This window comes from Thamnophis sirtalis, unplaced genomic scaffold, assembly GCF_051295495.1.
Source record: "Thamnophis sirtalis isolate CommonGarterSnake01/CBP01778 unplaced genomic scaffold, rThaSir2_p1.2 scaffold_7, whole genome shotgun sequence".
Lineage (NCBI taxonomy): Eukaryota > Metazoa > Chordata > Lepidosauria > Squamata > Natricidae > Thamnophis > Thamnophis sirtalis.
Window position 1 is genome coordinate 14,018,268 of NW_028261387.1, and position 17,043 is coordinate 14,035,310.

The 17,043-nt window shown below is 46.5% G+C and overlaps 2 protein-coding genes across 3 annotated transcripts in view; both read left to right on the forward strand.

Moving 5' to 3' along the window:
* The window catches only part of LOC148044542 (uncharacterized), a 305,580-nt gene that overhangs the window by 179,167 nt on the left and 109,370 nt on the right, over positions 1–17,043 (forward strand). The window lies entirely within an intron of this gene.
* Positions 12,445–16,354, forward strand: LOC148044543 (uncharacterized). Of its 2 annotated transcripts, none has more exons than XM_087719340.1 (2): positions 12,445–14,112; positions 14,658–16,354. In XM_087719340.1, the coding sequence occupies exons 1-2, from the start codon at positions 13,442–13,444 to the stop codon at positions 16,207–16,209; spliced, it is 2,223 nt and encodes a 740-aa protein (XP_087575466.1). In that variant the 5' UTR covers positions 12,445–13,441; the 3' UTR covers positions 16,210–16,354. The 2 variants fall into 2 exon arrangements, with proteins under 2 accessions (XP_087575466.1, XP_087575467.1); XM_087719341.1 differs by having other exon boundaries at positions 13,866–14,112; positions 14,653–16,354.

A 17,043-nucleotide genomic window follows, 5' to 3' on the forward strand; every position in this document is an offset into this window, starting at 1 on the left:
TGGAGGTAGGGGGCCTGCCAGAAACCACCTCAGTGCAATTTCTTCTGTAAAAGAAGTCTACACACCGCTGAATGAAGCCGCGAATCATTTATTCTTTCTTTATTAGCATTTTCCCCTCCCTCACGTAAGAGTCCGTTGGAGTCAGGAAATTGCTGTTATTCAATATGCAAGCCAGAGGTTGTAATGGCCATTTGGAAAGGGGTATGACCAATAATTACAGCCCCTTAATGAATAGAGTAATCTGGTGGAGACTAAACGCAAGGAGCAACTATGGGGCTGTCTCTGGTTAAATTAAAAGAACAGCCATGTAAAGGAAGTTAACAAGAATTAATTAGTTAGATCGAACTGAAAACCTACTCATTAGCAATGTTATAGGCAAACTAAAAGCCTATCTTCAGTGCAATTAGGTAGACAAATGAATTGTACAACTGACTGACTTGCACCTGCTAACAGCTAAAGGCTATATAGCTGATATGTGCAAGATACACTTTTTACAGTTCATGCATACTTGCATAGTTTAATGGATCTTCCATTATACTCCATTCTTTTCTGTTTCCCCCCAGTATATTTGATGTAACTGTAAGTGTGAGGTTGAGAGTTTCCAACACTCTGTAGCTGTCTCCTCTAAGAAGGGTTCAAGAAGGGCATCATATAATAAAGGATAACGCTTTGGCTCAATGCGACGAAAACAGAAGCTCTTCTTTACCGCACTCGTATTTTTATCGCTAAAGAATTAATAATGTGAAAAATATCATGACCGATGATTACTTTAAAAATGTATGTGGAGGATTAAGGACATAGTAAAAATACATGCTCTTCAGATTTTTTGCCTTTTGATATTTGCCGAAGAAGGAAAAGAATTGGAGATACGTGGAAGAGTATATTGCAAAGGTTCCAGTAGAGATTTGACATTCATGGGATGATGAGTTACAATAATCCTGTGTATGTTACGTTGTCTGGGCTGATTATTTATAAAGTTTCTGGGAATGGTCTGTAGGATCCTGCTTACTGGATCATTTTTTAAAAAAATATAACAGCGCCAACTGTTCTGATTCAGCTTTTCCACATCTGTCAGTTACTGAGTCACTCCACATTGTCACTCTGTGAACAACATGAAGAGACAGCCTGTGAAACCAAAGTATATATAACTTATTGTTCCTGATTGCTAATAATGGTTGGCAAGCAGGGGCTGTCTGGATTACAGACAATATTCCACATTTCAGATGGGTTAAAATGTTCAAAATTTAAAATGTTCTCACTTTTTGGGGGCCAAAGGACAAAACCTCCATCTTGAAAGCATGCTGTGTGCTTTGTTCACAAGCTGAGGTAAAACAGATGCCGTGTTGCAGTTGAACTGTTTATTAACGAACCAAACGTCAGAAACAACAAGCAACAACAGGGGCCACCTGACAGCTATTTATATGACAGCTGTCAGGCGGGCAGCCAATCCGAGGGCTGAAATTTCCACGCCTGCTGACAGGTGCGCTTGAACCAATCAATAGCAGTTAGCAATAGCAGTTAGACTTATATACCGCTTCATAGGGCTTTCAGCCCTCTCTAAGCGGTTTACAGAGTCAGCATATTGCCCCCACAGTCTGGGTCCTCATCAGTGAAGACTGAGCGGGTTTGGCCTGACTCAGGTCGTAAGTCCGAGGACTTGACACTCCTTCCCCGCGGATCGCGCAAGTGTACTCAGAGAGATAGGCGGGGCGGTGGCGGATCCGACCTGACCTGCGCAGTTCGGGTGATGATACAGGTGGAGAAGGAGTGTCGCAGTTCTCAGGCGGCGGTCGGGATTGGCAAGGAATGTCCATGGGAGACTCCGCCTCTGGAACCTGGTGATCAACTGCAGGTATGTGAGCCGACGAGAATGATTCGGGCTGTGGAGAAGGCGTAGTTGGTAAAGATGGAGAGTGTAGCCGGCAGGTGGCATCTGGAGGCAGGTCGGCATTCTCTCGGCGCAATAATTCATGGTCGGTCTTGGAAACTCGCCAGCATAATTGATTTATATGGTGCCACCATTGTATCCCATCCTCGTCGCCAATGCTTTATTCACAAGCTGAGGTAAAACAGATGCCGTGTTGCAATTGAACTGTTTATTAATGAACCCAACGTCAGAAACAACAAGCAACAACAGGGGATGCTTGACAACTATTTATATGACCGCTGTCAGGCGGGCAGCCAATCCGAGGGCTGCAATTTCCACGCCTGCCGACAGGCGCGGTTAAACCAATCAGTGAAGACCAAGCGGGTTCGACCCGACTTAGGTCGTAAGTCCGAGGACTTAACATTGTGGCTGTAGTGCAGTGGTGGGTTCCGGATCCCGTTCCAACCAGTACAGATGGAGCGGGCCCGGTGTCGCCCAAATGGATGTGCACGGCGCACATGGACATACACACAGCACGCCCATGTGTTGTAGCTGCAAGCGACGCTTCCGCAAGCCTCCGCAACGCTCCAGCTGCTTGGCAGAGCATCGTGCAGGTGCTGTATGCGCCGTGCGTGGAAGCACCGAAAGCTTTAAAACACGGTAAGAAGCTCAGGCAGGCGGGTGGGCCCTCCAGAGCACTGTACCAGAACGGTACCCAGTGCTCCGGACAGGCTTCAGTACGGTCGTACTGGGCCATACCGCCTGCAACCCACCCCTGCTGTTGTGGTTCAAACAAAGCAGTTGCCATAGGAAGGAAGAGGGCTTGTCCACTGACAAAATGGCAAAGCCAGGGAGTATGGCCAATTACAAAATGACAATTTATCTAAAGACACAGTGGCAGAGGTGCTGCTTGCTGCTCTTTCCACATCATATGATGCTCAATGCCAACCCTGCTTACATTTCTCTGTTTGCCCATGGAAAACAAAGCATCAGGTCGAACTGCTTCCTGTTTGTTTGTTTTTTAAATCTATAAGGAATAGAACCACATTCTATTCAGAAGACATCTGTTCTGAAAGTTAACGCCTTGCATATACTAGCTTCCTTATTTTGGGAGGATTTTGTGAATGAAATTATTTTTAAAAGATTATTCTTAGCAACATATATGACAGAGACAAGTCTCCAGTCTATACTTAGGAAAAAGTAGGGACCCTGCCTTTTCATAGCAGAACCATAATAGGGATTATATCCCAATGTTAGGTTAGGACAGTCCCTCTTACAATATTGGGTTACCAAGATTCCAGGCATGCATAATCTAATCCCAACACATTTGGAAGGTGTACCTGCTAGATAGCATATTAAGGCTATGAAACAAGGAGAAAAGCACCTGTTTATTTTTCTTCACAACAGGATTGTTCAGGTTTTTATTATGGCATTATCCACCCTCCCCCATGCGTAGACATTACTTTATTTTTTGCTTTCAAAGCAGGTGTGCCTTTATCCTTTGCCTCAATAATACTGATGAGCCAACTTTGGTGAGAATGACAACTGGACCTGATTTTATTTTTAAATCATTCCCCAAATATTTTTATAATCCCAATGTAGAATTTGGTGGTGCTTCCAATGGCCCTGTTCATTTCTTCATCATGTTTTTATTTTCCCACTTGGCGGCAGTAAAATACAATGGCTACCTAGTGAGTTATCTACTTTTGATAGCAGCAGTCCCATTATGAACCTTGGGTCAGAATATATCCTACATATTTCAAGCCCATCATAAAAACACAGGCATCCTAGAAAATTTTATTTTGGTTGCAAGGTTCTAGTCACTGGGGAAGATGAAAAGATCTGTACTGTTTCAGATTATATTTTTTTCCCCCAGTGATGGGTGATTTTAATTCAGAATATTGCCAAGCATTATGAAGATGATCTAAATCATGTTTAATGGCACCAATATCACTAGAGAGAAGAGCAAGCTCTTAAGAAATATGACAGATGCAAAGGGATATGAGATTGGCTGTAAATGCAGTGGAAAACTGGATGTTTACCATGTATAATGTGTAAAAAAGCCAAAAATCTGCATAATGCCTTCTGTAATGTGTGAAATGCCATCATGCTTATAAATATGCCTTAATAACCAAATGAATACATTTTTTATTTGTTCTCTCACTTTTGAGCAGCCTGGAGTAAACTAGAACAGTCACTCAATCTTTCCATAAATGTGTTTGTGTGTTTGTGTGTGTGTGTGTGTGTGTTTTATTTGTGCTGATAAATAAATAAAGGGAGACTAGTATAGATCTATTTCAAGCTATTTAGCTCTCATCAGCTAGCCATACCCTTGCTGGGATTCGAACCTGTGCTGTATTGCATCTTAGGCAAACACAGGTCTCCTCCTTATCAGCTGAAGCCAGGGAAGAAGGTATATATTTAGTGTCACAACCCCTGGTAAGTCCCAATTATGGGAGGAAGCTAATTGCTTCCATCATCTGTCAATCGGCTCGTCACAAGAGTCCATCACGACAGAAACTTTGTTATAACAAAGGCAACAGTAAAAATATTGGGTACATACATATACATACATACATACATACATACATACATACATACATACATACTGAGCATATATGTAGATGGGATTGATAAACTATACACTTATTGTTAGAATCAAACATAAAACCCAAAATGTTCCACTTTTAATTGCCTTCTCTGCCAAAGTTAATAATAATTTTGTGTGATTCTCCTAGTCTATCACTGCCTTTACAGTGAGTAAAGTAGTCATCTATTGTTATTGCTGTTAACGTCACAAAATGATAATCAATCACAGAAAATTGTTTTGTATCACATGCAAAAGGTTATTAATGCCTTATTGTGTAAAAGCTTACCTAAGCTGATGTTCTCAAAACTGAAACATTTAATCACATTTATCATATTTTGGGGTTTTTTTGCTGAATGCACAACATTGTGTAAAACTAATTAAAATGCCACACGACAGAGAATACACTGGGAATATACTGATGAGGAAGATGGATGCACAAAGAAATGACTTTAGCTAGAATTATTTAATATGTTTTCCTGTTAATGAAATGGAAAATCAATCCCAACATGAATCTGAATTAAAGAGATATGTGCATCTGTAGGTAACATCTCACACCACAGAGAACCATCTGACTTCAGTTAATATATACAGTAGAAAGACAGCTATGGGGTAGGAAGCAGTCCATCATATAAAAATTATGACCTTAAAGTAATGTGAATTTCATATGAAAAATCAGAGAGAATTAACTACATGTTGCAAATAAGTTGTTTTGACTACAATGTATGTTGGCTTAGATTACCAAGGAAAATATATCAGATTTCTGTTCAGACATTCATTGCACACAATGAGTGTTTGTGTTTGTGGGTCCTATGCTGCACTTAAAACATTGTTAAATTCCGGAAAGCTCTAAAAAATACTTTTGGCTAAACCTGATTACATATATGCCAGCAGTTTGGCAGTTTGAGTCCCACTGACCCTAGGTTGATTCACCCTTCCATCCTTCCAAGGTCGGTAAAATGAGGACCCAGATTATTGGGGGTACTATGCTGACTCTGTAAACTGCTTAGGGAAAACTGGAAAGTACTGTGAAGGGATATATAAGTCTATTGTATTTGCTAACTGCTATTGCTATCATATACTGTACCTGTTAAGGTTTGTAGTCATATCAGTAGTAAAATTCAGGTGTTTTTTTACTACTGGTTGGTGGGCCTGACAGGGGAAGGATACTGCAAAATCTCCATCCCTCCCCATTCCTGGGGGAAGGATATTGCAAAATCTCCATTCCCACCCCATTCTGGGGCCAGAGAGGTGGTATTTTCCGGTTCTCTAAACTACTCAAAATTTCCACTACCGATTCTCCAGAACATATAGCAATAGCAATAGCAGTAGACTTATATACCGCTTCATAGGCCTTCCAGGCCTCTCTAAGCGGTTTACAGAGAGTCAGCATATTGCCCCCAACAATCTGGGTCCTCATTTTACCCACCTCGGAAGGATGGAAGGCTGAGTCAACCCTGAGCCGGTGAGATTTGAACCGCTGACCTGCTGATCTAGCAGTAGCCTGCAGTGCTGCATTTTAACCACTGCGCCACCTTGGCTCTTAGCATGCTGAATTTCACCCCTAGTTCATATCCCTTGGACTTTCCCCCCCAAAAAATACCCTGTGCGCTGTGTGTCCCTAAAACCCATTACTGTATTCCTGTACGGTTTCAAGGGAACGTGTGCACTTTTTTAAAAAATTGAGTATTCTGACTTATGAACCAGAGTGAGTCAAGAGTTATTACACTGATTTTAGATATGGCCAGATCTAAAATTCCAGTACAGGAATAGAGGATTTTGGGAGGGGGGGGGGCATACTTAAGGGAAGTAACAGGAAGCGTAGTCCATAAAGTAATGAATGGAAGCAGGAAAAAAAATTAAACTTGACTTTGTTAAATTTACATTTATATAGCGTTATTCTTAAACAAAAAAAGCTGATATGATCATTTCTCATTCATTTATTCAATCATTTTCTCGCTCTGTCACAATAAAATAATTTGCTAATAATTTGGGGAAGTGGTAGGATTGTACCAAAGCTTTTGAAGAGCCTGATTTCTCTTCTTCACTCTACTCTTTTGCATTTGTTTAAATATCTGACCTGAATCTGTGTATTTAGGAGCATATGTGCATAAGCTCATTTCAAGGATGATCAGGGTGGATTTGGTGATGCATTCTTCCAATTCACACATAATAGACACATTTGTTCTGCACTGGTAGAAAAACACAAATAGAAAGGGGAAAAAAGCATAGTGGGGGAAAAAAGAAATGAAGATATACTTCTAATCAAATAGAGTATAGCTATTTTAGCTACTGCAAATGCTCTGTTTCTGTAAGGGAGTCCACATGGGTGGAAGCTTTTTTCCCCCCTCTTGGTAAAAACACAATGTGCTGAAACTACCAAGAAAATTCTCAGAACGCAAATTGCAAATATTCAGAGCGTGGCTCTATTTTTACTGGTCAGTTAATTTTCTGTGGACAGTATTAAAAATAGATGGCAATCTGCTTATTGGGGTTGACTCGCGTATGAATGCTGATTATATGACAGTTAATACTAATACTAATGGCGTTCCCATTCTGTTAGTGCAAATGGGTTCCTGATGGTCACTGGAAGAAATCCAAAAGTTTTCTTCCTTTGCAAAAGAGGCTTCAGAAGCTCCCCTTTCCTGGATGCTGGAATGTTTCTTTTTAACTTCTCCCCATGCTCGCTTTCTTCTTTGAACTATCAGAGAGTCTGTTTTGCTTCTTTCCATTAAATCTCCCACTATTACACTCTGCCTTCCAGACAACTCACCCTTTGCAATCTGGAAAAGAAGGGATTTGCCTCCTGATATCTTTTGTTGAAACCAACAAGGCCACACAAGGATTGTACTTCAAAAAGAGGCCATTCGCATACACATTCTGGAGACCTCTGGATAACTCAATAAGCAAAAGAACATCGTCAAAAGAACCTATGGAAATTTCAATAGTATTGCCTTTAAAAGAATTTTCAGTGGAAGGTCCTCATTCATCGAAGTGTATAAGTGAAAAACGAAATGCACAGGTACAGTATAGGTCAGTGATGGCGAACCTATGACACGCGTGTCAGTGCTGACACGCGTAGCCATTTGGGGTGACACGCACAGGATTTCATGTGATTCATCCTCGGCTCCTGCACGGCCGCTGAGGATGAAAGAATCTGTGCTGGAGGAGGGGGGGCGGAATGTGTGATCTCCCACGCCACACTCACTTAATGTATCGCCGCCGCCCCTTTCTGAGCGCAGGGGCTGCTGGTAAGGCGTGCGTGCCATGCGCACACACGTCATCAGCGCGGCGAGGGAGGACCCGCAGGAGAGGAGCGCGGGAACAATGCGCGCCTCTCTCCAGTCAGGCCGGCACAGAGAGTCTTATGTTTTTGTCGAAGTGACACACAACGCGAGTTATGCTCGATTTTTGGCCGATTTTTGACACACCACGCCAAAAAGGTTGCCCATCACTGGTATAGGTGGTACCTTGCTCAATAGTAGTAACTGTGAGAGGGATCTTGGAGTCCTAGTGGACAACCATTTAAATATGAGCCAGCAGTGTGCAACAGCTGCCAAAATAGCCAACACAGTTCTAGGCTGCATAAACAGAGGGATAGAATCAAGATCACGTGAAGTGTTAACACCACTTGGTAAGGCCACACTTGGAATACTGCATTCAGTTTTGGTCACCACGATGTAGAAAAGATGTGGAGATTCTAGAAAGAGTGCAGAGAAGAGCAACAAAGATGATTAGGGGACTGGAAACTAAAACAGATGAAGAACGATTGCAGAAACTGGGTATGTCTATTTTAATGAAAAGAAGGACTAGGGGAAACATGATAGCAGCATTCCAATATCTCAGGGGTTGCCACAAAGAAGAGGGAGTCAAACTATTCTCCAAGGCACCTGACGGTAGAACAAGAAGCAGTGGGTGGAAACTAATCAAGGAGAGAAGCAACTTAGAACTGAGGAGAAATTTCCTGACAGAACAATTAATCAGTGAAACAGCTTGCCTCCAGAAGTTGTGAATGCCCCAACACTGGAAGTCTTTAAGAAGATGTTGGATAGCCATTTGTCTGAAACAGTATATGGTTTCCTGCCTGGGCAGGGGGTTGGACTAGAAGACCTCCAAGGTCCTTTCCAATTCTGCTATTGTATTGTATTGTATAAGAGCTGATAGAAAAAAAGCAGCAGAATTTTTCTGCATAGCACTGGAATTTAGGAAGTCCATCATGAATCATTGTTTGCCTTCAGCATAGATCCTTGGTTCCCACACAATCCTTAGTTCCCATACAAATCTCCATCCCTTACCAACTGGGGAATTCCCATGTTCTTTCCCAGGGATGGGATTCTACTGGTTCGGACCGGTTTGGGCAAACCAGTAGCTCCAAAGATCAGTTGGGAGCAAATCGGTTCACTCACACGAGCAAGTGGGCCAACACACCCGCCCCTGCACTTTACCCACTGAGTCCCGCGGTCAGAGGTGGGTTCCTACCAGTTCGCACCTATTCGGTAGAACCGGTTCGTCAAATCTACCGAACCGGTTAGAAGAGGTTCCACCAGTGGACCCGGAAAGCAGGCCACACCTACAGAAGAGGTTCCAAAAAATTTTGAAACCCACCACTGGTCCTTGGATATGATTATTCTACACTATCATGCTCATATTTATAAAACTCAGTGCCTCTATGAAAGGTAAGGATGACTGCGTTTGTGGTGCAATCAGAACATTGTGTGTGTTGAAGTTGTTTTAACGCAAACCAAAGATGCCTTTTAAAAAAACAAGTTTACATCATATTCTTATGCATGCCAGTGCTGTGTGTGAGGTAATTTAAGGTGGTTCTGACAAGTGTCGTCGGCATCTTCATATCCGGTCACATGGGCAGCAAGCCACTCCCATCCGGTCACATGGGTGTCAAGCCACTCCCACAAAGGAGGCCACACCCACAGAGTAGGTTTGAACAATTTTTTGAAACCCACCACTGCCCGCGGCAGAGTGGATTGCTGTGCCTCAGCTGTTTTTCTTCCCAAGCAGTAATGCGGAAGGTAAATCTTCTCTAAACTGTGCACGCGCAGCGCACATCTGGTGTGCACGCGAGCGTGAAGTGAAGTGCTTGCTCAGTGAACTGGCTGTTAAACTGGTAGGATCCCACCTCCGTGCTTTCTTATTTATGGCTTGGGTTGCTGTGGCTGAATATTGCTATTATCATGCAGTAGACATAATGTTGTGAATGTCGAAGTTTACAGACAAAAATGTTTGAAAAATTAAGATGCATAATTGTGTCTTCAGCTCTTCAGGAAACTGACAACAATGTAAATATATTTAGGGAGGAAAAAATGGAATTGTCCCTACATACATTAGAGGGTACACCGCTGCTTTGAAGTGGTGTTCTTCTTTTTCATGCAGATGCTTCATGTGACAGTTAAACTTAGAAATTTAGGGAATCCACAGGCATATGCAAAACCTCCAGAGACATTTGTGTTTTACTCATAGAATAACTTCACTCTCTCTCAATTCAGGTTTCTGGAGCAATTACAGCTTTGTCAAAAACGATTATTTTACAGTAAACTACATGAGTTTTAAAATAATTTTCTTTACTTCCAGTTTGCTTCTAGGTACAATTCAAGGTATTTATTTTGATTTCTAAAGAATGAACAATTTGGAGCCTACTATTGCAAAGTATCAGGTTAAAGAATACCTTTAACCAGCACAAAATTTATCATATCCATATCTAAGTCTTTTTGATAGCAGTATTCTAATTGTAGAAATCTATTCTGAAAAAGGGGAGATCTCTCTCTCTCTCTCTTTCTATCTATCTCTATCTCTCCCCCCCCCACACACACACACATCATACATGCATGTTTGTATACATGGATATCTGCTCTCAAGTCAGTACAGGCACTTAACAGTCATGGAAACAGACCTTCTCCAAGATAAACTGCTCTTAACTGACCTTTCAGGTTTATTAATGGATCATCTTACTATAGTTTGTGTTCTTCTCTTTGTTTTCACTATTTCATTCATTCATTCAATGTGGCTGCCCATCTCACAAACGTATGTTGCGGCATACAACAAAACTAAAAATAATCAACATGCAAAAAAACAATTGCTAATATGATTATTAAAAACTTCACAATTGCAAAAAGCATTAAACTAAACGATATAAATAAAAATAATGCTCAGAGAGCCCAAATGCTGGGTTAACACAGCCTATCTGCCCTTGGACTGAGTGATGATTTTCTTGACCACGCCTCCCTTTGCCTGCACATGCTCAATTCGAAAACTCAGTCCGCCCGAGTTAGGGCTGTTTTGGGAGAGCTCCAGTCTAAGAGCAGAAAGGCTGGAAAAAGTTTCCCAATTTGGACCACGTTTAAATTCTCAGATAGAGGAAATCACGCTTCTACATCAGGTCTGTCTATTTGCCTCCAGTGAGGCTTCCGTCGCTTTAAGAGAAGGGCTGCCGGTTTTTCCCTGCTGTTGCTAATTGCAAGCACTGCAGGGGGTTGAAAAGGCTTGCACAGCGGGGGCTGGCTAGCAAGGGAGCAGTTAGTGGGATAAACCAAGTTCCCTGTTGGAACAGGGGCGTCCCAGGGGGAGGAAAAGTCCAGCAAGGCTCTGAGAAGGCTCTAAAGCAGGTGAGCCGGATTGCTGGGATTCCCTCGCCTGCTCCATTTTGTCCGGCAACAGCAGCGACGGCTGGAGCCTTCGCACACCTTCAGGGCTGGAAAGAGCGGGAAGCGGCTGCGTGCGCACCCCCCGCCATTTTGGATCGCTCCGACTCACCGGGCAGAGCGGCAGAGCTCAGAGCGTGCGAGGAACAAGGCAGCAAGAAGAGCCCAGCCAGCCAACGGAGCTTCAGCGAGCCCTCAACGACTGCAGAACACCGCGGGGAGGCTGGGGGCTAGTCTGGGAAGCCAGCTAGCCCCTCCCTCCGGAAAATAAGCTAAGTCTCGGGGAACCGAGGGCGGTGGGAGGAAGGAAATCCGACCCCAAGGCGGCCCTTCCCTCCTGGAGATTCTGCCAGCGCTTTTGGACTGCAAAGGCCAGCGCGTGCCCATCCCAGCTCCAGCTATCTCCCAGGCCTCGTGGGGACCTGAAATGGCTGAGGAATGCAGGGAGGCCTTAGGGGATCAGGTGGGGCCCTCCAGCAAGCGCTGCAAGCTGGATCCCTCTGTAAATAAAGGCAAAGGGCACAAAGGCTCACTTGAAAGGTCTTCTCCAAGAGCCACAGTGGATCCCAGGGAGGTTTCAAGGCCCCTTCAGCCAGAACCTAGCCCAGACCGTCGCAGCAGGGAGTCAGCTTCCCCTGATCGTGAGGCCCAATCCCCCGGGGACAGTGAATTCTTGTCTGGGGATAACTATGCATCCAGGGATCCATCTCCTGAAGCATCTTGGGGGTACCCTGACTCCCCTAGCTCCTCCATCGGAGAGGAACGAGATTCTGTCCAGAATTCCCCCCTTGGGAAGGGTGGATCCAGCTCAGGCAGGCCTAGCCAGCGCAGGCCCAGTAAGCAAAAGAAAAAAAAGGGGGAAAAGTTCTGCTCTCTCGGATGAAATGAGGGAGGTAATTGCCTTAGCCATCTCCCAAGGGATAGCTGAAGGCATTAAGCGCAAGGGCTCTAGCAAGGGCAAGGCCCCAAAGGAGAAACGCAAACCTAGGGCCTCCACCTCTAAGGAGCCTGTATCCTCCTCCCCATCTTCAAGCCCCTCTCACTCTGGGTTATCAAGTTCTGAGCAGGAAGAAGGGGAGATTTTCGCCCTTTCTGAAGACGAAAACCCCACCCCTGACAAGCCAAAATTCTCTGGCCTGTTTCAACCGTCATTATTCAAGTCTATCTTGCACAAAGCCATGACGGCCACAGAGTTAGGCCCCACTTCCAGACCTGAGGCCTCTCAGGCTTCCACTTCCAAGGATCTTAAGCATGGGTTGTTCAAAGAGACAGTAGAAACCCCCGAGGTTATTCCTGTGCCAGACCTATTTATGGACGTGGTACAGCGCCAGTGGCTACAGCCAGGCACCCTGACCAACCCCAGTGGGGGGGATAGAACTCTATATGCAGTAGAAGATAAAATGGAGGAAATCCTCAAATTCCCAGAAGTAGATGCCCCAGTCGTGTCTCTAACTTCCAATTCCAATCTGCCAGCTGAGCTCCTAGAGGGACTTAAGGCAGAAGATAAGAGGTCAGAAAAGGCATGTCAGAAAACACACATGGCGTCTGCCTGGGCCATCAAGGCATCCACCTCTGCCTCCTTTTTTATTAGGGCCACCCTATTCTGGCTGCGCCAACTCAGGTCCAGACCCCCGCCAAGGAAATCTAGGTGGCGCCATGAGCTAACCAAGATTATTACCGCTGTCGAGTATTCGGCGGATGCCACCTTGACAGCAGCAAAATTCTCTTCCAGAGCTCTAGCTTCCAATATCACCTCCCGCCGCCTCCTATGGCTCAGGCACTGGCAGGCCGAAATGAAGGCTAAATGGAAGCTGGCATCGGCCCCATTTAAAGGGGGCTTTCTGTTTGGAGAGGCCCTGGACAAGTTTGTCACCAAAACCAAGGACAAACGCAAGATCCTTCCGGCAACCTTTAAAAGGGGTGACCGGAAAGGGGCGGGGTCCTTTCGTAAGAGACCCTACAGGAGCCAGGAAACAGGGCAATCTTCTCACCCTTCCTCCTATCAGAGGCCCTTTCAGGCAGGGGGGGATAGGCACCAAGACAGATCCTTCGGGGCTCGTGCCAACCAATCCCAGTCTTCCTTTCGGAGACCATTCCGAGGAGGAGGAAACAACAGTGGTGGATCCCGGCCCTTTCGTAAGGGAAAGTGACGGTCACAGGGATCCCCCCATCGGGGGTCGGCTACGGCTGTATGCCGACAGGTGGGAGGAGATAACATCGGACAAGTGGGTCCTCAACACCATTCGCAAGGGCCTTCTCCTGGACTTCCTATCCTTTCCCCAAAGAAAGTTTATCCGCTGTCCTACCCCCAGGAACCCAGAAAAGAGGGAACGCATGAGGGCAGAAATCTGCCATCTCCTAGAGATAGAGGCGATAGAGCCAGTCCCCAGGGATCAGCAGGGGAGGGGCTTCTATTCGATCCTCTTCCTAGTGCCCAAAAGTTCAGGGGGGTGGAGGGCCATCTTGGACCTCAAGAGCCTAAATCAGCATCTGGCTTACAAGAGGTTCAAGATGCAGTCACTCCACTCCATCCTGGGCTGTGTGAGGGAGGGGGACCTATTGACATCAATAGATCTCAAAGAGGCCTACCTGCATGTCCCCATCCATGTGGCCCACAGGCGGTTCCTGAGGTTCTACGCGGAAGGGAAGCATTTCCAGTACAGGGCTCTTCCCTTCGGGCTATCATCTGCGCCCAGAACATTCACCAAAATTCTGGCAGTGCTAGCGGCTCATCTCCGCAACCATCCGGTTCGTCTGGAATGTTATTTAGACGACATAATCATTCACTCTCTCACCACCAAGCAGGCACACCGCGATGTTTCTCTAACTGTGCAGACCCTGCAGTACCATGGCTTCTCTGTCAACATGGAGAAGAGCCAGTTCCGACCATCCACCTGTATACAGCACCTGGGTGCGGTCATCAACTCCACCTCCTGCCAGGTATTTCTTTCGCCAGACCGGCTGTCGAACCTGAGACGCAGAGTGAAGCACTGCAGCCTTGCCAGGTCGGTACCCATCATTCAGCTGTCCCAGCTCCTAGGGATAATGATCTCGTGCCTGGGGGTGGTTCCCTGGGCTCGCCTTCACGCCAGGGAGCTGCAGTGGTTTCTGCTGCCAGTGCAGAGGGCCAGGAACAGCAACTCACTCAGGCGGGTTCGGCTCCCACGAAAGGTGATCCGGTCTCTGGCATGGTGGAGGTCCAAGGCAGTCAGGAAGGGCTGCCTGTTCAAGGAGCCGGAGAGACTAGTTGTCACCACGGATGCCAGCCTCCTGGGGTGGGGCGCCCACTGTCAGGGCCACCTAGCCCAAGGCCGATGGACTCAGAGGGAGGCCGCCCACAGCATCAATTGGCTGGAACTGAGGGCAGCTCGCCTAGCGCTGAGAAAGTTCGCATCTCTAGTAAGAGGGGCTCATGTACTGTTGATGACAGACAATGTGGCGACAAAAGCGCACATAAACCGGCAAGGGGGCACTCGATCAAAGGCCCCCATGCTCGAGGCAGAAGCGCTGGGCAGGTGGGCAGAACGTCATCTGGCTTCTCTCAGTGCAGATCACATCTCCGGCGTAAGCAACCGGGAAGCAGACTGGCTGAGCCGCCAACGCATCGACCACTCGGAGTGGCGCCTGCACCCGGACCTGTTCCAGCAGATCGTGAGGAGGTTCGGCAAGCCACAGGTAGACCTGTTTGCCACACACAACAACACACAGCTCCCACGCTTCTTCAGTCGCTACCACTCGCCCCAGGCGGAGGGAACAAATGCTCTGAGGTCAGCGTGGCCTCAGGGACTTCTGTATGCCTTCCCTCCACTTCCGCTCATCCCTCAAGTGGTGAACAAGCTCCTGACCGAAAAGGCAGACCTCATTCTGGTGGCTCCCTCCTGGCCCAGAAGGCCCTGGTACGCAGACCTGGTCAGCCTCTCAGTTCAAAGACCTTGGAGAATCCCCCGGGACAAGATTGCCCTCAGCCAGGGGGCCATCACCCATCCGGAGCCCCAGTGGCTGCAGCTAGCCGTTTGGCACTTGAAGGGGAGCTCCTGAGGAAGCAAAAATTCTCTGACCAGGTCATTCGAACAATCCAAGCGGCCAGGAAGCCCTCTACGACTAGAATCTACGATGCCACCTGGGCCGCCTTCTCACGGTGGTGCAAGACTAGGAACATAGAGGCCTCCTCAGCCTCGATCCCCCAGACCCTAGACTTTTTGCAAGAGGGTCTGGATAAGGGCCTTGCAGTCAGCACCCTCAGACGCCAGGTTGCAGCGTTGTCTACCATCCTGGCAAAGGGCTCCTCTCGCTCGCTGAGTCAGCTTCCCCAGATCAAGAGCTTTCTCAAGGGAGCAGCGAACATCAGCCCTCCAACTGTTCACCGGTATCCGTCATGGGATCTTCCATTTGTGCTTAAGGCCCTGACCAAAGCCCCATTTGAGCCCTTGAAAAAGACCAGTCTGCGCTACCTCACCATCAAAACCGCTTTCCTGGTGGCCATTACATCCGCTCGCAGGGTAGCCGAGCTTGCTGCGCTCTCTGTCAGGGAGGATTTGTGCGTAGTTCACCCGGACAGAGTAATATTGAGACTTGATCCGTCATTTGCTCCGAAAATTAACTCCCTGTTTCACAGGACTCAAGAACTTATTTTGCCCAACTTCTGTCCCCATCCTTCTCACCCTAAGGAGCGTGAGTGGCACAAGCTGGACGTGAGACGGGCCGTGCGCACGTATGTAAAGAGAACAAAGGACCACCGCCGGTCAGAGGCTTTCTTTGTCTCCTTCCTCCCTGCGTCCCTGGGCCGCAAGGTCTCCTCTCACACTGTGGGACGTTGGTTACGTGCTTGCATCAAACTGGCATATGAGCACCAGGGCAAGACGGCTCCGAGAAGAATCACCGCTCACTCCACCAGGAGCGCTGCAACGTCTGCAGCCTGGGCAACCCAGGCCTCTATCCTAGACATTTGTAGAGCGGCCACCTGGGCTTCCCCCACGGCCTTTATTAGAAACTATAAGATTGACACCTTTGCCTCAGCCGAAGCCTCCTTTGGCAGAAGAGTATTACAAAGAGTGGCTGAAATGCCAGAGGCTTCGGCGCTTCCCCACCCTGGGACTCAATAGCTTGGGCATGTCCCAGCATTTGGGCTCTCTGAGCAGTGCACTGGAGAAAGACCGTTGGCTTACCTGAACGGTCGTTCTCGGGGCACTGCGAAGAGAGCCCAAACCCACCCGGGTGTTTGTATTTGAACGATGTGGCTGTATTGACTGTAATTGATTACAGGACGGTTCCTTCGTTTTCGAATTGAGCATGTGCAGGCAAAGGGAGGCGTGGTCAAGAAAATCATCACTCAGTCCAAGGGCAGATAGGCTGTGTTAACCCAGCATTTGGGCTCTCTTCGCAGTGCCCCGAGAACGACCGTTCAGGTAAGCCAACGGTCTTTCAAAAAGAGCCGAGGTGGCGCAGTGGTTAAATGCAGCACTGCAGGCTACTTCAGCTGACTGTAGTTCTGCAGTTCGGCTGTTCAAATCTCACCGGCTCAAGGTTGACTCAGCCTTCCATCCTTCCGAGGTGGGTAAAATGAGGACCTGGATTGTTGGGGGCGATATGCTGACTCTGTAAACCGCTTAGAGAGGGCTGAAAGCCCTATGAAGCGGTATATAAGTCTAACTGCTATTGCTATTGCTATTGATTGTGGATTGTGGTTTCTTAACCTATGTATAGGTATTGCATATGGACAATAATGTTTACATTTTATATGTCAATACAATCAAAAGCTTTCTATATATAATGAAATAAAATTTAACTTCAGGAAGATTTTATGAATAGGAAGTTGATTCTTTTTCTTTTGTTTCCTTTTAATCCAACAGTGTACCACAAGTTAAGGTTAGGGATGGATATATCTACAAAAATGGATAAATCTACGAAAACAAAAATCTACGAAAACACAGACACAC

Coding starts and splice junctions, on each gene's coding strand:
- LOC148044543 (XM_087719340.1), top strand. CDS start 13,442: ATGAGGGCAGAAATCTGCCATCTCCTAGAGATAGAGGCGATAGAGCCA. Junction 14,113..14,657: donor AAGCACTGCAGCCTTGCCAG/GTCGGTACCCAT, acceptor CTCTCAGTGCAG/ATCACATCTCCGGCGTAAGC.